At 50.0% G+C, this 27,393-nt stretch overlaps 3 protein-coding genes across 11 annotated transcripts in view; 1 reads left to right on the top strand and 2 right to left on the bottom strand.

Moving 5' to 3' along the window:
* The window catches only part of LOC139435411 (trypsin-2-like), a 515,038-nt gene extending 508,572 nt beyond the window's left edge, over nt 1-6,466 (bottom strand). The window contains exons 1-2 of the mRNA XM_071206070.1: nt 6,275-6,466; nt 4,963-5,019 (exon numbers count right to left, since the gene is read on the bottom strand). Of these exons, the coding sequence (XP_071062171.1) occupies nt 4,963-5,019; nt 6,275-6,466 (249 nt within the window). The remainder of the gene's footprint in view (nt 1-4,962; nt 5,020-6,274) is intronic.
* A 1,804-nt stretch (nt 6,467-8,270) lies between these two features.
* On the top strand, nt 8,271-21,804 carry LOC117460689 (ice-structuring glycoprotein-like). Its single transcript, XM_071206069.1, is given in 9 exon segments — nt 8,271-8,414; nt 8,989-9,292; nt 10,313-10,972; nt 12,917-13,186; nt 16,265-16,796; nt 17,128-17,226; nt 17,330-17,493; nt 21,409-21,545; nt 21,630-21,804. Coding segments are annotated over 9 exon segments (2,463 nt in total). The 3' UTR covers nt 21,783-21,804.
* Nucleotides 21,805-21,990: 186 nt separating this feature from the next.
* The window catches only part of cblc (Cbl proto-oncogene C, E3 ubiquitin protein ligase), a 33,369-nt gene continuing 27,966 nt past the window's right edge, over nt 21,991-27,393 (bottom strand). For 7 of the 9 annotated variants that reach the window (XM_034101909.2, XM_071205955.1, XM_034101907.2 and 4 more), the window contains 4 exons: nt 25,751-25,942; nt 25,149-25,301; nt 24,429-24,487; nt 21,994-23,493 (listed from right to left, as the gene is read on the bottom strand). In XM_034101909.2, the coding sequence (XP_033957800.1) occupies nt 23,400-23,493; nt 24,429-24,487; nt 25,149-25,301; nt 25,751-25,942 (498 nt within the window). In that variant the 3' untranslated portion in view covers nt 21,994-23,399. Of the gene's footprint in view, nt 23,494-24,428; nt 24,488-25,148; nt 25,302-25,750; nt 25,943-27,393 lie in introns of all 9 variants that reach the window. The other 2 variants (XM_034101916.2, XM_034101913.2) reach the window with 2 other exon arrangements.

Here is a 27,393-nt window from a genome sequence, read left to right as displayed (position 1 = left end):
CACCTATAATTCAGGATGTCTCATATATCAATGGCAATGATAAGAATTAATATTTGATCAAGGGCAGTGCGAATATTACTTCTAAATTGAACCACTGTTGGGTAAATTGACCAATTCACTTTTTCTAGTTTAAACCTGGGCATACCTACGAAAAATCTTAAAGGTAACTTTAAACAATAAATAACAAACCAAATACAAGTTTAGTTTTTCAAATATTTTAATATAAATTTCGATTGAATTGATTGATTTTTATTTTAACATGTTAAAAGGAAAAGTAATCATACAAATGGTGATACAATTTCATACAGCTTACCAATCAAACACAGGGTAAATTCAACTTTACATGTAGCCTACAATGAGCTCTTATTATCAACTGGGCCTACTTTCATGCTGCTACTCCATTGAACCACTGGCTCAACTTGGCCCATGGTTCACTTCACCCCATAGCTACCATTTTAGAAAAAATAGCCTAGCTTAAAAATTCATCTTTAGCTTAATGATTCACATGGTTTAATACGCTGCCAACATATACAATGTATGTTTTTAAACCTGAATATATTTTTGTTTGACATGACAGCCGATATAGCTGATATCTAGAAAACTGACTTTGACAAGCAAAAAACGTTTTTTTGTAAAAATGTTTACTTACCAGACCACAATGAGCATCTCTCTGTCACAGCCAATGAGAAATGGGAGGAGCTTGCATAAATTCTGGTCACGTGATTACAACTATAAAGCGTTGCCTGGTTACATGGGGTGGTTCAATTTACCCACTCGCTCAATTTACCCCTTTCTCCCCTATGGGCCAAGAGCTAAAAGACGGTTAGATAAACGTTTTCACTCTTTGATATTGTAGCCTAAAATGACAAATTATTGGTTTTGGCTAGACTAGTTTGACTGAAATGTTCTATATAATCTGATGACTAAAAAAGACTCAAATGTCAACAGTTTTCATTAACAAAAAGTAGACTAAAATAGTTAGTTTCTTTGACTAAAATAAGACTAAAATGCTCAGACTTTTAGTCGACTAATTCTTGACTAAAATAGTTACTGTTTTCTTTGACTAAAATAAGACTAAAATGCTCAGACTTTTAGTCAACTAAAACTTGACTAAATAAAAACAGGATGAAGGTGACTAAATATGACTAAAACTAACAAGGACATTTGATACAGGACTAAGACTAAATAAAAAAATAGCTGACAAAATGAACACTATGAGTGACCCATGAGAAACCAAAAGCAGGTGTTTCATGTTTGGAGACCTTGGTCCACATTTTAAACAAGGGGCACAGATGACATAACCACAGGGTGTTGTGCTACGATTGGGCCGAAGTGGGCAAACACAAAATGAGGAGTGTGATAAGAAAGTAAAGAGAGGGGGGGGTTTTATTTAGTCAAGTTTTAGTCGACTAAAAGTCTGAGCATTTTAGTCTTATTTTAGTCAACGGAAACAGTAACTATTTTAGTCAAGATTTAGTCGACTAAAAGTCTGAGCATTTTAGTCTTATTTTAGCCAAAGAAAACTAATTATTTGTGTTAATGATAACGGTTGACATTTGAGTCTTTTTTAGTCATGAGATTACATAGAACATTTCAGTCAAACTAGCCAAAACCAATAATTTGTCATTTTGATCAAATTTATTTCACAATAAGATTATATCTTATCCTTATTTGATGAAAAACACAGGTTGAATGATTAAGAATGCAGCTTTGCGGAGAGTATCTGGTCAGGTTTGTGGTGTTTTTACCAGCTGTGTTATGGCCACATTAGCCGCGTTCACACCGCATACTTTGCAGTACTTAGTGCCAGGGTCGGCGTCATGGGGAATCATTCGCGGGCCATGCCCCCCCAAATGAGTCACTGTGCCCCCCCAACGCAGGGTGAGCAAGCCTTGCCACTTTGCCGGTTTTTATTTTATTTTTAATCATATAAGTGAAAACGTTTCCACTAAAGGTTTTTTGTGTGAAATACATCAGAAATAAATAATACAAATATAAAACACAGCCTGAGGTGTGCTCACTGCTGCTCTCTGATTGGTGTGTTGCTTGACCAATGACCCGGCCCCGACTTTTGTTTTGTTATCATTACGTGGCTGTGTGTTTAGATGCAAAGCCCAGTGGCAATCTGTTCATCTGTTACATTGATTATACAGTAAAGCCATCGAAAATAATATGATATACAGTACAGTACAAGTAGCCAACTTCTGGGTCTCTGTGTTTCATTCAAGCTCGGCTCTGTGTGTGTGTGGCACGAGCGCATTTTGTGAGTGCGCGAGTGGTAACGCGGAATGTTGTTGTTAGCATCTGGTTAGCTAGCTATGCTAACGGATATAAAGAGCTGTTTCTACACCAAGGTGGAGGAGAGTCCTCTCCTGTCAGACTGAGAGGATCTTATAACGTCAGCTCAGTGAGGTAAAGGAATCTCTCAGTGTTTAGATAGTTCACTTTAGTGTAAGTTATCTCAGTGGGTCTCAAACAGTTTGATCACAATTTATGTAACAAGTATTTGCGAGCAACACCTTTATATGATCATTATAGTTATTAAAGAATAAGAGAATAAATGAAAAACGGGTATGAAATACTATAGGACAGTAACACAAGAATACAGTTTAAAAGGAGAGTGATTAGTAAAATATCCAAAAAGAAAAAGTTAATCTGTGTACAGTTGTGTTTCATATGGATGCTGAGAGATAGGCTATCCATAGATCTCTTCATTTTGCTCTCAAATTGCACCAGATTGATGATTGATTGATTCAATATTTTAAAAATAATCTTCCCGGGGGAGCATGCCCCACCTAAAACATGTTCACATGGATAGGATACTAAATACATTTGCACACTTTTATATGGTGGCCTATGTCCATATGTTTCTGTTTTGGTGGTCGTGCCACAACTTTGCATGTATGCAGAAGTCATAGGTGCGCTAGAAAATAGCACTACACCCCTGCAATGTGTGTGAAAGACAATAGACTTTACAGCATGTTTTTTTAAATTGAAGTTGCGTTGGTGTTTGTGTGTTGGTTGTTGACGGCAGTGTGTGCCCCCCCGTGGTAAATGATTGCCCCCCCATTCGATTTGTTCTAGAGCCGACCCTGCTTAGTGCCCCGGCACTTATTACCCCAGGGCACTAAGTACCAATCGCGTTCACACCGGAGTACTTTTCCACTTCGTCTTCTTCTGCTTTGGGTTTACTGGCAGGCTGCAAACAACTTCATGGCGTATACTGCCGCCCCCGAAGTCCCCCAAAGTCCCCGGCCTTCCGAGTAAATCGACAGAATGCCAACACCTCCTCATCACTCCACCGCTCCCATGTTTTTTGTGTGTTGTCATAAGTTATTCTCTCTCCGTTGGTGCACGGGGCTAATGCTAATGCCACAAATACAATGGCGGCTTCACAAAACTTTTCAGAGTTTTACTGGGCGTGGTTTGCAATTCGCCCAGCCAATCAGAACTGGGGCACTTTTTCCCCCCAGGATAATACCACCTCTCTAGCAGGCACTAAAAATGGGGGTAAAAGTTCCCGGCACTAAGTACTCTTTTTGGTGTGAACGCAACATAAGGGGTAGCCTACTAATGGAACTAAGGGGGAAAAGTATATGGAAAAGTACTCCGGTGTGAACGCGGCTATTGCTTCCCTTCTGATAAAACAATGCATTCGCTTTTTTTCTCTGCCTCATTGTAGCGAAAATTGGCCCAAATATCGCCTCGTTTCTTTCTCCCAAGCAGTGGTGGCGTTAGACCTTTTGGTTGTCAGTCATTTTGTAGGACAGGATCGTAACATTTCCGTCATAATCCATTATTACCCCGTCGGGTCTGTACACAACTCGTCACTCACTCGCGCTGACTGGGGGGGGGCGAATATTCGGTTAACGAATCCAGCTTCTATGAGTATAGGTGCAGCCCTCTAAGGCTATCGCTATTGGGTAAACCCCACTGCACGTGTGCAGCACTGACAGACTTATTCCACGCCCACCTACGACGTGGGCCCCACCTCCGGGCTCACTTCCGTATAAATAGGAAGTAGGCCCTACAATCCGCTCCAACAGCTTTTCTTCAGCTATTCGCGGCACCAGTGGGGCCCGAACCTTAGAGGGCTGCGCCTATACTCATAGAAGCTGGGTTACAATACGTAACCCTAGTTCTATTTCGTATAAGGCTTCGCCCTCTAAGGCTATCGCTATTGGGTTAAGGGCGAAGCAGTATGTAGTGCACGCCCCACTGGTTCCGTCCGTTACCAGAAGCACAAAACACACCTACTCAGTTAATAACCCATGTCCATTTCGCCGTGCGTAAATGGAGCATCACGTTCCCAGGGAATATAGCATTTCCAAAATGAATATTTCCCCATTAAGGAACGAAGGTAGGCTTACTCGGGCTACCTGTCGTTTAAAAAGTAGAGTTTTTAAGTCTTACTTGTTAAAAACGATCAAGAGAGGGGGAGCAACGGCCGCTTTCTACCTACAGGAGAGAAGCCTGCAATTTGAAAATCTCCGATATTCCTCAATCTGGCAGACTATTCAGTACTGAGTGTGTCAGAGAGGAATGGGAGACATCCCTCAAATAAAAACGAATAAACGAACAGGGTGAAGACCAAGATGCAGCAGTGCAAATGTCTTCCACTGTCATTCCTCCGAACAATGCCGTAGAAGTTGATATTCTCCTGGTGCTGTGCGCTTTAATGTTTTCCGGGGGATCCAACCCAGAGGAAACATACGCCTGTGACACCGCCTCACCCAGCCAGTGTGACAGGCGCTGTGCAGATAGAGGCTGCCCTACTGAGCGCTCTCTGAAATGCACAAACAGACGCTGGGATTTGCATAACGCAGCCGTGCGTGTAACATAGCATGCCAGCGCGCGCACGGGACAGAGGAGATGAGATGTGGCTTCTTCCTCTGATGTGTGAGGCGGAGGAAAGAAGCCCTCCAAAGTTATCACTCTCGATCTGAACGAGCTTGTGATCACCTTCGGCATAAACGCCGAGTTCGGGCGTAACACAGCTGAGCTGCCATCTCCTTGGATCTGGAGACATGAAGGAGCCACAGAGAGAGCAGACAAATCACTCACCCTTTTAGCTGACGTCAGAGCCAGGAGCAGCGCTACCTTGGCTGACAGAAACTTCAGGGGAACTTGATCCAGCGGTTCAAAAGGGGCTTTACCTAGTGCGCACAGCACTACAGCCAAATCCCATTGAGGCGCTAAAGCACGTGATACCGGTCTGAGTCTCTGTACTCCTCGTAGGAAACGTTTTGTCAGCAGGTGACTAAACACCATGCTGACCCCAAACCCTACATGGCATGACAAGATGGCAGCCACATACGTTTTTATCGTGCTATGGGCCAATTTCCTGTCGAGCAACAGCTGGAGGAATGACAGCACGAGAGGCAGGGGACACGCCACGGGGTCCACGCTTTTTCCTACACACCATCATTGGAACGCCGTCCATTTGGTTGTGTACAACGCCCTGGTGGACGCGGCTCTGGATCCCTGAATAGTCCTCACAACATCTTGAGAGAGGCCGAGCCCCTCTAAGTGTTCCCGTTCAGGGGCCATGCCCACAAACGTTGGCCTAACACTGGGTGACCGCTGATTGCTCCCTCCACCTGGGAGAGAGCATCCCTCCGCCACGGAATTTCCCACGGTCTCCCTGACAGCATCCGCTGCATGCAGGGAAACCAGAACGCTCCCTTGCGCTCCGGGGCTATTAAGACCACTACCAGTCGCTCCTCCTGCACTCGGTCCAGGAACCGAGGGATCAGAGGGACTGGTGTTCCTGCCTTCTCAGGGAGAACCAGAGAGCACACTGCGCGTTCCCGCGAGCAGCGAACAGATCCACCTCTGCTGTCCCGAACCTGCTCCATACTTGGGAGACCAGCTCGGGGTGGAGGCTCCAGTCCCCTTGTCGAGGACCTCCTCTGGACATGAGATCTGCCCCTCTGTTCAGCTCGCCGGGAATATACACTGCTCTGATCGAGAGCATGTGTGTGCGCGCCCAGCACAACAGCCGCCTGGCTGTGTCCAGCAGCTGCGCTGATCGTACACCTCCCTGACGATTTATGTAGGCTGCCGCTGTTTTGTTGTCTGTCCGAATCATCACATGATGATTCCACAGCAACGGGGCAAAGTGCTGAATTACTCTCCATACGGCGAGTAATTCCAGCGCGTTTATATGAAGGGACATGTGCGGCGGCCACTGTCCCCCCACTGCCTGCGACATGCATGTTCCTCCCCACCCTGAGAGCGATGTGTCTGTAAACACCGAGGTGTGTGACGTCACTCTGCCGAGGGGAACCCCCACCGACAGGATGTGGGGATTTTTCCAGTAGGTCAGATCTAAACCTACGGATGGAGGAACGCACACCCTGCGTCTCCTCTGACGCACAGGGTCGATGCGCAGGCGAATGAACCACCTCTGAAGTCTCCTCATGTAAAGGAGACCCGGGGGGATCACCACGTGACCAGCTGACATTATGCCCAACAGCTGCATCACGGGAAGGGCTGTCACCACCCTGCCGGGTGTGACGCGCCTGAGGAGAGCTGTCAGATTCTCCACTCTCCGCTGTGAGAGTCGTGCTCTCATGCGGGCTGAGTTGAATTCCATTCCCAGATACATGATGATCTGGGATGGAAGAGGACAGCTCTTCTCCCAATTGATTATGAAACCCAGGCTTGACAGGTGAGATACGAGTTGTACCGTCTGTAAAGCAGCTTCCTCTCTGGAGCGAGCCTGCAACAGCAGGTCGTCCAGATAAAATAACACTCTCATCCCTCCTCTGCGTAGCGGCTCCAGCGCCGTCTCCACACACTTTGAAAAAGTGCGTGGAGCCAGGGAATATCCGAACGGCAGTCGATGGACTGGTACGATATTCCCTGGAATGAAAAACGCAGGAATTTCCTGTGTTTTGGGATGATGGTTATATGGAAGTAAGCATCCTTCAGGTCTGTGGAAATGCACCAATCTCCCTGGTGAACACACTCCATTACCTGTTTGATTGTCAGCATGTGAAACGGTCTTTTCCGTATCACTCTGTTGAATGCTGACAGATCTAGGATGGGTCTCATTCCCCCCGCCCCGTCTCCTTCGGGACCAGAAAATAGCAGGAGTAAAAATCCCTGATTTTCTTCCCTTTGAGGAACCCCGGGAAAAGGCTTTCTTTAACCAGAGTTCCTGCCGCTCTGCACGGAGCGCGAGACACTGTTCTTGGGATGACAGGACTTCCTGTATCCCGTAGAACTGCGGGGGGGAGGGGCGAATTGCAGAGACTACCCTCTGCCCATCCGCCTCTCATCCATCTGTCCATCAGACATACTCGCCGCCACCCTGAGTACCATACAGTACTCTGATAGTGCCGGGTGTACATTCTCTGGATGTGCTGTGGTTGGTAACAAACCATGCCAGAGCCCTCCACATGCTGCATTCCACACCGGCTCTCAATATGTCGTCGTTTAGGAGAATACTCGTAAACTGCGCGTTCACACTCAACCCCACTAAGGGATGAGCGGAGGTGTGTGCAGTGCTGTCCACACGAGGCGTAATAATGGCCCTCCGTGGGCTTATTACGACCGTGGGTAGGAGGTGTCTGAGACAGAGGAAAAATCCATGCTGCCTAAACCCAAAAGTTTACGGTAGACGGACTTGAATAGCAAGCCCAGCTGTTTTATTAACCGATAAGTTAAAAAACCCAGCCGGCTTAGGCAGCGAGCCATGCTGCCAAGTAACCAATAGGCTATTGGCAGCTGGCTTAAACCGGGGAGCCTTGCTGCATATTAACTTCCCTCTGTCCATATAACCCACGCGCCGTCCTCAAGGCGCGAACCTGCTCTGGATGTGCTGTGGTTGTCATGGTGACGAGCCACGCCAGAGCCCTCCAGACGTTGCATTTCACACAGGCTCTCCTTATGTCGCGTTTAGGAGAAGGCTCGTAAACCGGACATTTAAGGTGCGTTCACGCTCAACACCCCTAAGGGATGAGCGGAGGTGTGTGCAGTGCTGTCCACACTGTAATAATGGCACTCGTGGCTCATTACGACCGTGTGTAGGAGGTAGGTTTGGGACAGAGGAAAAAAATCCGAGCTGTCTAAAACCCAACAGGTTTTAAAGACAGTCGGTTATGCAGCGAGCCATGCTGCCTATAACCGACAGGTTAGGGGCAGCCGGCTTACCCGGTGGGCCTTGCTGCTTATTATTATCAATCTGTCCATCGAATACACGTGTCGCCACTCTGAGTAATACTCTGAGAGCGCACACCTGGTTTGGATGTGCTGTGGTTGTCATGGTGACGAGCCACGTCAGAGCCCTCGCCGCCGTTGCCCGTGAAGCAGCCCAAGAGGGGCCGGACCGAAAAAGGCTGCGAGGGGCCCTCCACACGCTGCATCTCACACCGGCTCTCATCCTGTCTCTGTTTCGGAGAAGGCTCGTAAACTGGACATTGAGGCGCGTTCACGCTCAAACCCGCTGAGGGAATGAGCGGAGGTGTGTGCAGTGCTATTCACACAGTGCGTAATAACAGCCCTAGGCTCATTACGTGTGTAGTATAGGCACATCTGGGACAGAGTAAAAAACCTGTGCTGCCTATAACCGACAGGTTTAGGAGCATCAGGTTTAACCGTCAAGCCCTGCTGTTAAGTAACCGGCTGGTTAATTACAGCTGGCTTGTGCCGCGAGCCCCGCTGCCGCGCTAACCAACAGGTTACAGCCGGCTCAAACGGCGAGCCCCGCTGTCTGTTTAACCTTACAGGTAACAACAGCTGGCTTATGCACCTCCCCACGCTGTATTACACAGCGGCTCTCCTCATGTCGCCATTTAGGAGCTTTTAAAACTCGTAAAACGGACATTGAGGTTCACGCTCAAACCTGCTTGAGGAATGAGCGGCGGTGTGTATAGGAGGCACATCTGTGACATAGGAAACAAACCCGGGCTGTCTAATTAACCGACAGGTTTTAAAGACAGCTGGTTTGAGCCGTAAGCCTTGCTGCCTAACAACCGACAGGCTGTGAGGCAGCCGCTTATGCAGCTTTATGTCATCCGGAGGAGAGCTCTCCTGAACCGGGAGATCTCATTAGGCGGCTGCCTTTCCGATGATCTCCGGGAGTTCCTCCACCTGGTGATCCGTGAATGGAGGGGAAGGAGTCGCCTGACTGCTGCCCGCCACTCGGATCCAATAAATAAAGGGCTTGGTCCACAGAGTAAAAACTCCTGGACCAGCAACGAGAGCCGCAGCAACGAGAGCGTCCGCTCTCCACTGCCTGTGGGCCCGAGGGAGATGGACACAATGAGTGCACGACACCTGGGGAGTGAGAGCCGCGTTTGCGTGCTCTAATCCCCGGCAAAACTCACACCGTGAGCTCCGGTCGTAACTCATATGTCGGGTTGACACTGGGCCCCCACCCTGTTTCCCCCGTCCGGAGGAGAGGGAGGATGGGCCCAGGAATGTTTGCTCTTTTAGCTCTTAAAATAACTTGTTTTGCCTGTCAATGCTTCTGCAACGGAGTGCTGAAGAAAAGTAGGAGCGGATTGTAGGGCCTACTTCCTATTTATACGGAAGTGAGCCCGGAGGTGGGGCCCACGTCGTAGGTGGGCGTGGAATAAGTCTGTCAGTGCTGCACACGTGCAGTGGGGTTTACCCAATAGCGATAGCCTTAGAGGGCGAAGCCTTATACGAAATAGACTGTTGCAGCTGTCAGATGTAACTTTATCTTTGATAATATTTAGTTTCCTCCTTTTTCGTCAACGAAAGTAAAGAGCGATGTTGGCAACGTTTTTATTTAGTAAACTACATTTTCGTCTACGGCGGTGCCGTCTCGTCATCGTCTCGTCTTATTCATGGAAAACAATGTCGTTGACGAACATATTTCGTCATAGTTTTAGTCAACAAAATTAACACTATAATACACACATTCACAAAGATACACAAACAAACAGTACATAAAAACATACTAGATAATTTAAAAAACAAGATGAATGGTTGTGGTTGAAGATAACTTTAAAACACAAATGTATCTCTTTCTCTGTGTGTGTGTGTGTGTGTGTGTGTGTGTGTGTGTGTGTGTGTGTGTGTGTGTGTGTGTGTGTGTGTGCGTGCGTGCGTGCGTGCGTGCGTGCGTGCGTGCGTGCGTGCGTGTGTGTGTGTGTGTGTGTGATAGCTGCAACAGCTGCACCAGCTGTAACGCCGGCAACACCTGCAACACCGGCAACACCTGCAACACCTGCAACACCGGCAACACCTGCAACACCGGCAACACCTGCAACACCTGCAACACCGGCAACACCTGCAACACCTGCAACACCTGCTACACCTGCAACACCTGCAACAGCAGCAACCCCTGCAACAGCTGCAACACCGGCAACACCTGCAACACCCGCCACAACAGCTGCCACGGCGGCAACAGCCGCAACACCTGCAACAGCTGCCACAGCGGCAACAGCGACAACAGCTGCCCCACCTGCAACAGCTGCCACAGCGGCAACACCTGCAACAGCTGCCACAGCGGCAACAGCGGCAACAGCTGCCACAGCGGCAACAGCAGCAACAGCGGCAACAGCAGCAACAGCTGCAACAGCGGCCACAGCGGCAACAGCGGCAACAGCGGCAACAGCTGCAACAGCGGCCACAGCGGCAACAGCTGCCACAGCTGCAACAGCGGCCACAGCGGCAACAGCGGCAACAGCGGCAACAGCTGCAACAGCGGCAACAGCTGCAACAGCTGCAACAGCTGCCACAGCGGCAACACCTGCAACAGCTGCCACAGCGGCAACAGCTGCCACAGCGGCAACAGCTGCAACAGCGGCAACACCTGCAACAGCTGCCACAGCGGCAACAGCTGCCACAGTGGCAACAGCGGCAACACCTGCATAAGCTGCCACAGCGGCAACAGCTGCCACAGCTGCAACAGCGGCAACAGCTGCAACAGCGACAACACCTGCCACAGCGGCAACAGCGGCAACACCTGCAACAGCTGCCACAGCTGCAACAGGTGCCACAGCGGCAACAGCTGCAACACCTGCAACAGCTGCCACAGCGGCAACACCTGCAACAGCGGCAACAGCTGCCACAGCGGCAACACCTGCAACAGCTGCCACAGCTGCAACACCTGCAACACCGGCAACACCTGCAACACCTGCAACAGCTGCCACACCTGCAACAGCGGCCACAGCGGCAACACCTGCAACAGCTGCAACACCTGCAACACCTGCAACAGCTGCAACACCTGCCACAGCGGCAACAGCTGCAACACCGGCAACAGCTGCCACAGCGGCAACACCTGCAACAGCGGCAACAGCTGCCACACCTGCAACAGCGGCAACACCTGCAACACCTGCCACAGCGGCAACAGCTGCAACACCGGCAACACCTGCAACACCTGCAACACCTGCAACACCGGCCACAGCGGCAACCGCCGCAACACCTGTAACACCGGCCACAGCGGCAACACCTGCAACAGCGGCAACAGCTGCAACACCTGCCACAGCGGCAACAGCTGCAACACCTGCCACAGCGGCAACAGCTGCCACACCTGCAACAGCGGCAACACCTGCAACACCTGCCACACCTGCAACACCTGCAACACCTGCCACAGCGGCAACAGCTGCCACACCTGCAACAGCGGCAACACCTGCAACACCTGCCACACCTGCAACACCGGCAACACCTGCAACACCTGCAACAGCTGCCACACCTGCAACAGCGGCCACAGCTGCAACACCGGCAACACCTGCAACACCCGCCACAGCGGCAACCGCCGCAACAGCTGCCACGGCTGCAACAGCCGCAACACCTGCAACAGCTGCAGCAGCGGCAACACCGGCTACACCTGCAACACCTGCCACAGCGGCAACACCGGCTACACCTGCAACACCCGCCACAGCGGCAACACCTGCAACAGCGGCAACACCGGCAACACCTGCAACACCCGCCACAGCGGCAATCGCCGCAACACCTACAACAGCGGCAACACCTGCAACAGCGGCAACAGCTGCCACACCTGCAACAGCTGCAACACCTGCCACAGCGGCCACAGCGGCAACACCTGCAACAGCTGCAACACCTGCCACACCTGCAACAGCTGCAACACCTGCCACAGCGGCAACAGCTGCAACACCGGCAACACCTGCAACAGCGGCAACAGCGGCAACACCTGCAACACCTGCCACAGCGGCAACACCTGCAACAGCTGCAACAGCTGCCACACCTGCAACAGCTGCAACACCTGCCACAGCGGCCACAGCAGCAACACCTGCAACAGCTGCAACACCTGCCACAGCGGCAACAGCTGCAACACCGGCAACACCTGCAACACCGGCAACACCTGCCACAGCTGCAACACCTGCCACAGCGGCAACAGCTGCAACACCGGCAACAGCTGCCACAGCGGCAACACCTGCAACAGCGGCAACAGCTGCCACACCTGCAACACCGGCAACACCTGCCACAGCTGCAACACCTGCCACAGCGGCAACAGCTGCAACACCAGCAACAGCTGCCACAGCGGCAACACCTGCAACAGCGGCAACAGCTGCCACACCTGCAACAGCGGCAACACCTGCAACACCTGCCACAGCGGCAACAGCTGCAACACCTGCCACACCTGCAACAGCAGCAACCCCTGCAACAGCTGCAACACCGGCAACACCTGCAACACCCGCAACACCCGCCACAGTGGCAACCGCCGCAACAGCTGCCATGGCTGCAACAGCCGCAACACCTGCAACAGCTGCCACAGCGGCAACAGCGGCAACACCTGCAACAGCTGCAACAGCGGCAACAGCCGCAACACCTGCAACACCTGCAACACCTGCAACAGCTGCAACACCTGCAACAGCAGCAACACCTGCAACACCGGCAACACCTGCAACACCTGCAACACCGGCTACACCTGCAACACCTGCAACACCGGCAACACCTGCAACACCTGCAACAGCGGCCACAGCGGCAACACCTGCAACAGCTGCAACACCTGCCACAGCGGCAACACCTGCAACAGCTGCCACAGCGGCAACACCTGCCACAGCGGCAACAGCTGCAACAGCTGCCACAGCGGCAACACCTGCAACAGCTGCCACAGCTGCAACACCTGCAACAGCTGCAACAGCTGCCACAGCGGCAACAGCTGCAACACCTGCAACACCGGCAACACCTGCAACACCGGCAACACCTGCAACACCGGCTACACCTGCAACACCTGCAACACCCGCAACACCTGCAACAGCTGCCACAGCGGCAACACCTGCAACAGCGGCAACAGCTGCCACACCTGCAACAGCGGCAACACCTGCAACAGCTGCAACACCTGCCACACCTGCAACAGCTGCAACACCTGCCACAGCGGCAACACCGGCAACACCTGCAACACCTGCAACAGCAGCAACCCCTGCAACAGCTGCAACACCGGCAACACCTGCAACACCCGCCACAGCGGCTACCGCCGCAACACCTGCAACAGCTGCCACAGCGGCAACACCTGCAACAGCGGCAATACCCGCCACAGCGGCAACCGCCGCAACACCTGCAACAGCTGCCACAGCGGCAACACCTGCAACAGCGGCAACAGCTGCCACACCTGCAACAGCGGCAACACCTGCAACACCGGCTACACCTGCAACACCTGCAACACCTGCAACACCGGCAACACCTGCAACAGCTGCCACACCTGCAATAGCGGCCACAGCGGCAACACCTGCAACACCTGCCACAGCGGCAACACCTGCAACAGCTGCAACACCTGCCACACCTGCAACAGCTGCAACACCTGCCACAGCGGCAACAGCTGCAACACCTGCAACACCTGCAACACCCGCCACAGCGGCAACCGCCGCAACACCTGCAACAGCTGCCACAGCGGCAACACCTGCCACAGCGGCAACACCTGCCACATCTGCAACAGCTGCAACACCTGCTACACCTGCTACACCTGCAACACCTGCAACAGCAGCAACCCCTGCAACAGCTGCAACACCGGCAACACCCGCAACACCCGCAACACCTGCAACAGCTGCCACAGCTGCAACACCTGCAACAGCTGCAACAGCTGCCACAGCGGCAACAGCTGCAACACCTGCAACACCGGCAACACCTGCAACACCTGCAACACCGGCAACACCTGCAACACCGGCTACACCTGCAACACCTGCAACACCCGCAACAGCTGCCACAGCGGCAACACCTGCAACAGCGGCAACAGCTGCCACACCTGCAACAGCGGCAACACCTGCAACAGCTGCAACACCTGCCACACCTGCAACAGCTGCAACACCTGCCACAGCGGCAACACCGGCAACACCTGCAACACCTGCAACAGCAGCAACCCCTGCAACAGCTGCAACACCGGCAACACCTGCAACACCCGCCACAGCGGCAACCGCCGCAACAGCTGCCACGGCTGCAACAGCCGCAACACCTGCAACAGCTGCCACAGCGGCAACACCTGCCACAGCGGCAACAGCTGCCACACCTGCAACAGCTGCAACACCTGCAACACCGGCAACACCCGCCACAGCGGCAACCGCCGCAACACCTGCAACAGCTGCCACAGCGGCAACACCTGCAACAGCGGCAACAGCTGCCACACCTGCAACAGCGGCAACACCTGCAACACCGGCTACACCTGCAACACCTGCAACACCTGCAACACCGGCAACACCTGCAACAGCTGCCACACCTGCAATAGCGGCCACAGCGGCAACACCTGCAACACCTGCCACAGCGGCAACACCTGCAACAGCTGCAACACCTGCCACAGCGGCAACAGCTGCAACACCTGCAACACCTGCAACACCCGCCACAGCGGCAACCGCCGCAACACCTGCAACAGCTGCCACAGCGGCAACACCTGCCACAGCGGCAACACCTGCCACATCTGCAACAGCTGCAACACCTGCTACACCTGCTACACCTGCAACACCTGCAACAGCAGCAACCCCTGCAACAGCTGCAACACCGGCAACACCCGCAACACCCGCAACACCCGCCACAGCGGCAACCGCCGCAACAGCTGCCACGGCTGCAACAGCCGCAACACCTGCAACAGCTGCCACAGCGGCAACACCTGCCACAGCGGCAACAGTGGCAACAGCTGCCACACCTGCAACAGCTGCCACAGCGGCAACACCTGCAACAGCTGCCACAGCGGCAACAGCGGCAACACCTGCAACAGCGGCAACAGCCGCAACAGCCGCCAAAGCCGCAACACCTGCAACAGCTGCAACACCTGCAACAGCTGCAACAGCTGCCACAGCGGCAACACCTGCCACAGCGGCAACACCTGCAACAGCTGCCACACCTGCAACAGCGGCAACACCTGCAACAGCGGCAACACCTGCAACAGCTGCAACAGCTGCAACACCTGCAACACCTGCTACACCTGCAACACCTGCAACAGCAGCAACCCCTGCCACGGCTGCAACAGCCGCAACACCTGCAACACCTGCCACAGCGGCAACAGCGGCAACAGCTGCCACAGCGGCAACAGCGGCAACACCTGCAACAGCTGCCACACCTGCAACAGCTGCCACAGCGGCAACACCTGCAACAGCTGCCACACCTGCAACAGCTGCCACAGCGGCAACACCTGCAACAGCTGCCACAGCGGCAACAGCGGCAACACCTGCAACAGCTGCAACAGCCGCAACAGCCGCAACACCTGCAACACCTGCAACAGCTGCCACAGCGGCAACAGCGGCAACACCTGCCACAGCAGCAACACCTGCAACAGCTGCCACAGCGGCAACACCTGCAACAGCTGCCACAGCTGCAACAGCCGCCACAGCGGCAACCGCCGCAACAGCTGCCACGGCTGCAACAGCCGCAACAGCTGCCACAGCGACAACACCTGCCACAGCAGCAACAGCGGCAACAGCTGCCACACCTGCAACAGCTGCCACAGTGGCAACAGCTGCCACAGCGGCAACACCTGCAACAGCTGCAACAGCTGCCACAGCGGCAACAGCGGCAACACCTGCAACAGCTGCCACAGCGGCAACAGCTGCCACAGCTGCAACAGCGGCAACAGCTGCCACAGCGGCAACAGCGGCAACACCTGCAACAGCTGCCACACCGGCAACACCTGCAACACCCGCCACAGCGGCAACACCTGCAACAGCGGCAACAGCTGCCACAGCGGCAACAGCTGCAACAGCGGCAACACCTGCAACAGCTGCCACAGCGGCAACAGCTGCCACAGCGGCAACAGCTGCAACACCTACAACAGCTGCCACAACGGCAACAGCTGCAACAGCGGCAACAGCTGCCACACCTGCAACACCTGCAACAGCAGCAACCCCTGCAACACCCGCAACACCCGCAACACCCGCAACAGCTGCCACGGCTGCAACAGCCGCAACACCTGCAACAGCTGCCACAGCGGCAACACCTGCCACAGCGGCAACAGTGGCAACAGCTGCCACAGCGGCAACAGCGGCAACACCTGCCACAGCGGCAACAGCGGCAACAGCTGCCACAGCTGCAACAGCGGCAACAGCAGCAACACCTGCCACAGCGGCAACAGCTGCAACAGCGGCAACACCTGCAACAGCTGCCACAGCTGCAACAGCTGCCACAGCGGCAACAGAGGCAACATCTGCAACAGCTGCCACACCGGCAACAGCTGCCACAGCTGCAACAGTGGCAACAGCTGCCACAGCGGCAACAGCTGCAGTTCCCCGTGAAGATAGCAGGATCATTGGCGGTTATGAGTGTTCACCTCACTCTCGTCCATACATGGCCTCCCTCAACTACGGGTACCACTTCTGTGGCGGGGTGCTGATTAACAACCAGTGGGTGCTCTCTGTTGCCCACTGTTACAAGTAAGTAAACATTGATGGGTTTTAAATAAATAAATAAAATATGCGTTTTGGAATTTGTTCCAAAGGTCTTTATTTTTGTTATAGATTATCTTGCTAGACATTTATGCATTTTTTTGTCTTCATTTAAAAAAAATCTAAATATCAATCAATGAGCATGTATCGCAGACATGTTAAATGTGTGTTTAGCTTTAAATATTTTAAAAAAGAGTGTGGTCTTTGAAAAATGCAGAACATTTAGAGATTAAGAGTGTTGTAGAGATATTAGAGAACAGAATAGTGAAAGCTTTCACTGCTTCCACATGTTTCTATAACGTTGTACCTCCTCTATAAGTCCCTATTCCATGCAGGTCATTCTGGGCGATCACAACTTGCGAGTGTTTGAGGAAACAGAGCAGCTCATGAAGTTCAACACCATCATCCGGCATCCTAGGTGAGGGAAACATTTAAAAATCCCACTCTTCTTCTCTTTGAATACCCAACATTGGAGAGGAACAGCTGCCGTCTAAAGCGTGTTTTGTATTTTCTGTATGCAGCTATGACTACCAGACTCTGGATTTCGACATCATGTTGATCAAGCTGTACCACCCAGTGGAGGTGACGGAGGTAGTCGCCCCCATCCCGTTGCCCACAAGGTGTCCCTATGGGGGGCTTTCCTGCTCTGTGTCCGGTTGGGGTAACACCAACCTTAGAGGAGAGGGTGGGTTGATTATTATGTGTTGTATTGTACAGCTTAACAGATGTATAGGTCACCTATTATGCAAAATCCACTTTTCCATGTCTTTTATGCATGAACAAACATGTGTCCCCTGAGATTCTGAAAATGTCATGACAAAAATGTTGCTCACTTTCTTTCCTGATCCATTTATATAAAAATCTGTCTGAATATGAGCTGATCAGATGTTGGCTTTTTTTTCCTTATTTATTTATACAGGTGTCAAATCTCATTGAGACACAAGGTCTCATTTTCAAGAGAGACCTGGTAACACTACCACACAAAGTTACAGACAGATTGGACACTAAACCTCCTGTGTGTCAAAGAATAGATTTCAAAGGACTGCTGCTGGTTTATAAAGCACTGAATGGTTTAGACCCAAAATACATTTCTGACCTCCTGCTAAATTATGAACCATCCAGATCTCTCAGGTCTTCAGGGACTGGTCAGCTTTCTGATTCGTCTGAATTTATCAACATCGTCCCCTTGAAAAATCAGCTCCAAAGCCTCAGCTGTAGTAAACTTCCTTGCCATACCTCAGTTTACATTCAAACCACTAAAAGAACGTATTCCAACTTTTATTTTGTTTTCGCACGTGGAATTATACCGGCTCTCGTTTCAGTACACAAAACAACGGAACTGACTCTGAATCAGACTCCGATTGGCTGTGACTGCATGTGTTACGGTGTATGTTGGAAGCAGGACCCAAATGCAGATATAAACTGAAAAAACTCCTTTATTTCAAGGCTAGGGCTAGGGATATAAACAAAGACAAAACAGAACACTCACCGACGAACTAGTCATGACACAAGACGAACCGACATTGAACACTGGGAGACAGGGGAATTTAAACACAGGGTAACTAGACACAGGTGGGAACAATCAGGGGTGGGGCTGACACTGATGAGCACAGGAGACACACAAGGAGTGACAGGTGAAAACAATCAGGAAATTAGACACACCAGGGAAACTAACGACAGGAGGAAAAACACAGGGAAAAGGACCAGACAATATACCAAGAGGAAAACATGACGGGGAGAACAGCAAAACACCCAAACCAAGACATAGAAAACGTGACATAACACAATAATCGTAACAGAACCCCCCCCTCAAGGGACGGATTCCAGACGTCCCTAAAATACCAAAAACGTCCAAAAAACAATGTCCAGCAGGGTGGGTGGAGGGGGACCGGAGGAGGGACATAAAACTAGGGCCACCAGGGTGGGTGGAGGGGGTCAGGAGGACGGGTCCGGGCCGACAACCCAGGAGCACCGCGGAGGACCCGGAAGGGATCTCGGGCGGACGGCCCGGGGGCAAGATAGAAGCCGAGAAGGGGGACTCGGGCGGACGGCCCGGGGGCAAGACAGAGTCCAAGGTGGGGGTTATGGAGGGGCGAAGGCCACCGCGGCCGGAAAAGTCAGGGGGCCGGGCTCGAGGGCGAAGGCCGTGACTCTCAGGGGCCCGGGATCGAGGGTGAAGGCCGTGGCTCTCAGGGGGCCGGGATTGAGGGTGAAGACTCCGGCTCTCAGAGGGCCGGGCTCGAGGGCGAAGACCGGACAGCTCCGGAGGCCGGGCAGGAACCGGTGTCGACCGGACCGGATCCGGAGGCCGGGCAGGAAAGCGCTGATGGGACAGCTCCGGAGACCGGGCAGGACCCGGTGTCGGCCGGACAGAAACCGGAGCCGGTCGGACAGGCTTCGGCAGGATCCCCCACGGAAGTGGACCAGGAGTTGGCAGGAACCCCGGCGAGACAGGTGATGGACATGGGGCTGGCAGGGCCCCCGGTAGAACCTCCAACGGCACGGGATATAGGGTTGGCAGGACCCCCGGCAGGGGAGCAGACGGCGGGACCTCCAACGAGACCGGACACAGGGCTGGCAGGACCCCCGGCAGGGGAGCAGACGGCGGGACCTCCAACGAGACCGGACCTAGGGTTGGCAGGACCCCCGGCAGGGGAGCGGACGGCGGGACCTCCAACGAGAAAGGAGAAGGAGCTGGCAGGCCCCCCGGCAGGAGAGTAGACGGCGGGACCTCCAACGGGACAGGACATGGAGCTGGCAGGACCCCCGGCAGGAGAGTAGACGGCGGGACCTCCAACGGGACAGGACAAAGGGTTGGCAGGACCCCCGGCAGGAGAGTAGTCGGCGGGGCCTCCAACGGGACAGACATACGATTGGCAGGACCTCCGGCAGAGGAGTAGTCGACGGAGCCCCCAACGGGACAGGACCCGGAGTAGGGACCCGAGAGGAGACTCGAGAGGAGACTCGAGAGGAGACTCGAGAGGGGAACCAAGGGGGAACTCGAGAGGGGACTCGAGAGGGGACTCGAGAGGGGAACTAGAGGAGGGACTAGAGGAGTAACTAGAGAAGGGAACTCGAGAGGGGACTCGCGAGGGGAACTAGAGGAGGGACGAGAAGAGGGACGAGAGGAGGGATTAAGGAGGGACTAGAGGAGGGAACTCGAGTGGGAACTGGAGAGGGGACTCGAGGGGGGACTCGAGGAGTGACTAGAGGAGGGACTAGAGAAGGGAACTCGAGAGGGGACTCGCGAGGGGACCAAGAGGAGGGACGAGAGGAGGGACTAGAGCAGGGACTAGAGCAGGGACTAGAGCAGGGACTAGAGCAGGGACTAGAGCAGGGACTAGAGGAGGGACTAGAGGAAGGAACTCGAGAGGGGACTGGAGAGGGAACTCCAGAGGGGACTCCAGAGGGGACTCCAGAGGAAACTGGAGAGGGGACTGTGGCAGCTGGAGCTGGAAACCTGGCTGTAAGGTCCGGAGCGGAAGCCTGGACCCTGGCTGTGTAAGCCAGGTAATCCAGTATGGACGCAAAGCTGCGTGGGCCGGTACTGGAGCATGGAGGCATGGCTGCTAGCTTGGCTTTGCGCCTCCTTCTCTTAGCAGCCGCCTGTGGCATCAAAAAAGCTGAATCCGCTGGGTCCATCTTTGGTCGGTTCGTAATGTTACGGTGCATGTTGGAAGCAGGACCCAAATGCAGATATAAACTGAAAAAACTCCTTTATTTCAAGGCTAGGGCTAGGGATATAAACAAAGACAACCCAGAACACTCACCGACGAACTAGTCATGACACAAGACGAACCGACATTGAACACTGGGAGACAGGGGAATTTAAACACAGGGTAACTAGACACAGGTGGGAACAATCAGGGGTGGGGCTGACACTGATGAGCACAGGAGACACACAAGGAGTGACAGGTGAAAACAATCAGGAAATTAGACATACCAGGGAAACTAACGACAGGAGGAAAAACACAGGGAAAAGGACCAGACAATATACCAAGAGGAAAACATGACGGGGAGAACAGCAAAACACCCAAACCAAGACATAGAAAACGTGACATAACACAATAATCGTAACACAGAGTGTCCGATTCAGAAACGTGACTTTTCCACTATTTACGTCACAAACAAAGATGGTGGATGAGAATAGATCTATAAAACAGACAGAAAGGGATAAGCAATGCGCCAGAGTCAAGGTGAGACTATCCGCATCTTTTAAAACTTTACGTACATTCGTTTCACCAGTAAACGCCTCTCAATGAAAAACGTAATAGAGTTACTTATTGCCGTTTCTGTAGTTTAAGAGGAAAAACACGGCATATCTCTGGCTCAAACAACTGATAAATGATGACACTTGGAACTTGGAAGTGATATTTGTAATCGTATACGGCCCAGTGGGTCTCAGAGGGTTAAGAGATGTTGAGGTCCTGACATGTAATTGAATGTAATCTGCCTGCAAGGTGTTACCTTCAAACTAAACGTGTGTAAAAGTGCATTTACTCAAGTACAATCTTGAGATACTTTTTACATTTAAATGTTATTTTAAAATTCTACTTCACAACATTTTAAAATCTGACAGCCTCTGTTGTGTGTGTTACAGTGTACATGCCCACCCTCCTGCAGTGTTTGAACGTGCCCATAGTGGACCAGCAGGTCTGTGAGAACGCCTATCCCGGCATGATCTCCCCCAGGATGGTGTGTGCCGGATACATGGAGGGAGGCAAAGACGCATGCAATGTGAGTCTTACAGTCACTTTCTCTCAGATGTGTGTGTGTGTAAGAATAAATCACATGCTCACACACTCTGTGTTTCATCCCCAGGGTGACTCCAGCAGCCCTCTGGTGTGTGAGGGAGAGGTACACGGCCTGGTGTCATGGGGTCAGGGATGTGCCGAGCCAAACTACCCCGGGGTCTACGTCAAACTGTGTGAGTTCCACTCCTGGTTTGAGGAGGTCCTGACCGCCAATCCCTAAATAAATTACTAGTTTATTTTCTTCACTTCTCCCACTGGTTCACAGCCCTGGTTTTTATTGTTCTGTCTTCTCTCTGGTGCCAATCAAGACTCTTAACACACATGTGCCAGAATATTGAAAACTGAATAAAATCACTTGGTATTCACTTGTCTGTTCATGTCTATAATGTGAAAACATACACCAATCACTTATAAGCTCAAGTATGTGTTACTGTAGGTACAGGTTTATTTGATTTAATACCATTTAAGACAGTTTGATGGTGCTATATCGCTTTGATATACAGTAGAGCAGTGGTTCTCAACTGGTGGGTCGCGGACACGTTTCGAGTGGGTCGCAAGATGTTTGAGTGAAGAAAACAAAAATAATATATTTTTTAATTTTTTGGGAAAAAAGTCAAACTTTTATTTTTTTGAAGGTCCGATTTTCTAACGCTGTGAATGCAGTAGGCGTTGGACTGGAAGTACCGGAGACCATAAACGGTTTTGAAAACTTCTGTCACGTGGTGATCATCTTCTCAATAAAACGTCTTTGCTGATATTTTGTCCAGTCTTCTGGCCAATCAGAATCAAGATTGTTGCCGGAAGTCCCCACGGAGAATAACTTTGCGGTATAACTACTCTTTATACATCCATGGGTACAACTTCAGATAAAAATGAACACATAATGAAATATGACCCCCGGTTTGATGATTGACAGGTCGCAGAACAATGGGAGCTATCTACCCTTACCCACAATTTAAAGTAAGTCACACAGACTATCTCCTCTTTGCTCTTCTCTCTTTGTGGAGCAGCAAGTTCAGCAGTCAGAACAAAGTGAAAAACAAACAATGGCATAACATAGTAATATGTCGGGTAGTAATATATTTATTTATTTATTTCAGACCCCCCTGCTGGGGTTGGGTATTCAGTGCTGAAAACCCAAGGCCACATGTACCACATGTACTATATGTTATATAGTTCAGCTTTGATTCCATCATCTCATTAAATCTTATTTAAAAGCATTATTTTGTTCTGTGAAGGGATATATGCACTGTACTTCACTTTAATTAATAATGAATGCTGAAAAGCGTATATATTACAGCATGATTTTTTGTTGAATAGATTTGAGTGGTTCGAAATTTCGGGTCGCGATTTATTGACAAAGGAAAAAGTGGGTCCCGAGCCTGACCAGTTGAGGACCACTGCAGTAGAGGGTTTAAAAGCTGTTATAAGGAACATGTTCATGGTATCGGTTAAACAGTGAGTTAGCACATTTCTCTCTCCAGACATGTGATAGCCCCCTTCCTTTTTCAAAAGTGTTAGGGTTGTAATTATAATGTCAAGCATTTTTAATAATTTCCATTATTTAAGGGGGGCTCATACAATGTTTTAATTATAAAGAATAAGTGCTGAACCTACTGCTGAGATAATGGCAGTGTAATTATTGAACAGTAGGAGGCCTCAGTGAGAAATCTTCCTGTCAGTCCCACCCACTCATTACAGCTAAACATGACACCAGAAACTATTTTTACTTTCACTGACGGCTGATTTTCAGGTATTTCTCGCTTTGATTTAGAGTCTTTATCTTGCAAAGGTGCTCTTCTGTCAGGACGACATTCTTCTCGTCATCTCTTCAAGGTCACATTTGTCTTCTCTGAGCCCCGCTCTCCGTTCCTCCCTCTCTTTGTGTCTTTGTCTCTGTTTCACTGGGCTGGAAGGTCCGAGCCACGCTGCTGCACATACACACACAAAGAGATTGTACTAAAATGTCTGACTCAACTCTTAAATACATTTTCATTTTAAATTAATGATATATATTAACTTCTAGCTAGCCTTTCAAACAAAGGTGTCACTCAAAGCATTACCAATTGCTGCATTGCAATAATAGCTGGAACTGTCATTTATGTGTTCTGCAACTTGCTGAATGTCTGCTATGAAAGGGTCTATGAATAGGATTTATTTGGGGTAAGAAATACAAGATGTTAGCAAGGATTATACGATTCACGCCTGCAAGATTTACTTATAAGCAAAATACATTGTGGACAGACTTTTGCGAGAAAAGGAACTACTCATTTGCATGAAATAACAGAATGAGACACATCCATGAAAAATAAAATTATTTTGTGCAACAGGGAAGACTTGACATTTATGTATTGCTCTGTGAAAGGGAACCATAGACTTATCATGACATTTTACAGTTTTTGAGACACATAATGTTTCAAGTGGAGAATAATCTCAGATATAGTTTCAAAGACTGTATGTGCACAACACAAGTTTATAAAAGGCCAGCCCTCTGAGAGGAAGATGCAGACTTTGCTTCTGTGAGATATTCAGCACTGCTTAAAACAGAACAATACTAACCAGGAATATATACAAATAAACACAATGCAAATTATTACTTAAAGAAAGGCATGACAACCAAAATCTCAAATGCAAAATATCATTGCATCTGCACACGTTGCAATGCTGATTCCCTCATAGATAATTGGTCGAGATTTTCCCAGAAGCTCCAGATAAAGCTACATCTCAAGATCACTATCTCAGTATCACAAGTCACTCTGTACAGTTTTGACTGCATGCTCAAAATGTGTCTCCTGAAGGCTTCTTGTATACATTTAACAACAACCACATGCCCCCCCTTTTATTAAACTTAAACTTTTTGTGTCACCTGTTCTTCTTTTTCTCTTGTTTGTGTCTTCTCCATGCTCCATTGCCACTTTGAGCCGGCTGAAGAGAGGGAACACACAAAGATAATGCAGCCTTCAGCTACTACTGGGTATCAAGAATACATTTATTATAAAATCTTTAATGCAATTCAAATTACAGACTTAGAGGACATATGCTGCAGCACCTCTTTTCACCCTCTGTCTGAAACCAGTGCCCAGTCTGCTCTGATTGGTTAGCTGGCCGGCTTTGTTGCGACCGCTTAGAGATGTCCCGCCCCTTAGCCTATCGCATACAATGTTTTGGAGCTCTAGCCAATAAGAGCGTTACATGGTGATGTAACTATGTTTTTGAAGTAAACAAGGGAGTCCAAGTTTCAGAAGTGCCAAGTGTGTGGGAGAGACACTTCCCAGTCTGGAGGGAACTTTGGGATTTTATCCTTTGTAGACCATTTACATGCACACAAAGCTATATAACACACTACAGGAAAGGGAGTACACAAAAACGTCTTAGTTACAGTAAGCAGAGTTACTTCCACCTCTGGCTTTCTACACATATTCACACCACTGTTGGTGAGTGGTTTTCAATACTATGCATTAATTAACATTCATCAGAGTTTGTCTCAGAGGAAGGGAGGCATTTAACACTTCCCATCATAAAACCGTGAAAAAGTAAGACCAACAGCAACAATATGCAAATAGCTCGAGTGTTTGAGGGAACTTACTGAACTTGAGTGGGAGTGTTTTTCCGGGGTCTGGGTTTCTGAAGTCGGCGGTCGGCTGGAGGGAGATGGAGAGCGTGGGGTGGTGACGTTTTTAGGGGGCAGAGGTGGAACACTGAGGTGGGACCGGGGAACTTGGTAATCCGAACTTGAGAACTGTTGAGAGAAAATGTTGGCAGTCGGTGGTGAGTGAGTTAATCGTTTTATATTTCAGTGGAGAGCATTACTTTAAAGTGACAAGAGATTTTAAAGTGGGAATGAAGATGTATGTTGCAAATGTGCAGCCTCAATTTTAAGAAAAAGTGCTGCTAAATCACTTTAGCTTTCTTTATTTCTCTCATACTGCCTGTACTGCAGCACCTCTTTTCACCCTCTGTCTTAAACAAGAGCCCAGTCTGCTCTGATTGGTTAGCTGGCCAGCTCTGTTGTGATTGGTCAACCGCTTAGAGATGTCTCACCCCTCAGCCTATCAAGTGTGGGAGAGAAACTCCCTCTGGAGGGAACTTGGGGATGTTAGCCTTTGCAGACCATTAACATGCACACAAACCTATATCAAACACTACAGGAAACCCTAAAAGCATGGGCACAAAAGTGCCTTCACTCACCTTCTTCAGGGCAGCCATTTCCTTTAGCACCAGTTCAATGTCCTCATGGTCCTCCTCCTCCTCCTCCTCCTGGTCCTCCTGATCCTCCTCCCCCCACTGACCGCTGCCTGGTAGGAAGGGCTCCACGAGGATGGACTCAGTTCCTCTGATGTCGCAGCGACAGTACGGACAGGTCTGGCCAGCCGACTTCTGCTAGATAGTCAGGTCATGGGGCAGAGTATTGGAAACACTAAATGAATGTAGAGCCATTGTCTAAAGAGCTTTGTGTCTTTTCAAAGAAAGAAGCCACCAGTTTTTCAAAAGATAAAGGAGGTGGAAAATACCAGGTTCAACTGACTCTGTACATTGCGGTTTTACACAAATGTAAACCAGATCAAGATGTACCATTGTGACATTTTAACTTTTAGCACACAGGCTTTGTGCCTGTCCAGGTCTTATGTGGAACTGAAATGCAGACTGTCAATGTTTGCAGTTGACAAGACTTCTCAGATTGCCCGTATCTTATTTTTCACCTGCAATAGTTTTCTGGCTTATTTCTTTTTTGTTAGGCCACATTACTTTGAAGATCTTATAAGATAACTTGGTACCACTTTACAATAAGACTACCCTTATAAAGGATTCATAAAGGGTTTATAATTAGGTTATGAATTAGGTTGTAAACACTTTATTAATCATTAAGCACCATTTATAAACCAGTTCTAACATAGTTTACATACATCAAGACAGGCTCACTATTTGGCAAGATGACTAAGCCTTATATTGGCTACTTAGCAAGAATCAACTCAGTGACCAACAAATACCAAGGATGCTGGCTGATGAAGAAGACAAAGTAAGCTACTGTAGGTAGCCAATATAAGACTTAGCAGTACAGCAGTGGGCTCACTATTTGGCAAGCAACCGGTCACAGTTGCCCTGTTTATCCAACCCAGTCTCACATCTAAAAAAAACTGTAATAACTACGTTGGTACACAACTTAGGACGTAGTATTTCTACAAAAACGCCTCTGAAATTGTAGGATCCCTACGTTTTTTTTCATCATTAATTCCACTGGCTAGAAAAAAGAAACATGGCCGAACTTCGTTTTATTCTCGGTGGAAAATGCCTATTTTAAGGTTAGTTTGGCCATTAAAATGCGTTTTGATGTCATTTGATGCGAGAAATATGAGTTGTTATTTCAGATTATGTGTGCAGTGGATGAACATGATCTTTAGTTTGCTAGTTATTACGAAGATTACTTCAGGAAATTGTGTCCATACAACGTTTTCATTGTTACCAAGGTGGTTGCTAGGGACGCTGCTATTGATATTATTTCTGTTATGTTGTGTAACTGTTTAATGGTGTTATCTTTAATGCTACCCCCTTCCCCGTCAATTTATAGTGTTGGTCCACAGCGCAAACGTATTAGTTTAACAAAATCCGCATTTAAAATTGTGGCATAGATAGCCTACGTTATTTTCCCCTGTGCAATTCTCCATTTACTCAACAATTAAAAGGAAAGTGCACTTTTGAATTTAGAGTTTTGATTAACAGAAATCTTTGGATTTGTGTGCCATCAAATATGGTTAAATGTAATTGATTTCACTGAAACAGCACCATAAGATTTTCTGTTTAGCTTTCTCTGACATTACTATAGAGTTGATCAG

Source organism: Pseudochaenichthys georgianus, chromosome 16, assembly GCF_902827115.2.
Source record: "Pseudochaenichthys georgianus chromosome 16, fPseGeo1.2, whole genome shotgun sequence".
Classification (NCBI taxonomy): domain Eukaryota; kingdom Metazoa; phylum Chordata; class Actinopteri; order Perciformes; family Channichthyidae; genus Pseudochaenichthys; species Pseudochaenichthys georgianus.
Note: the sequence above shows the minus strand (reverse complement) of the source record. Positions and strands in the feature narration are given on the sequence as shown.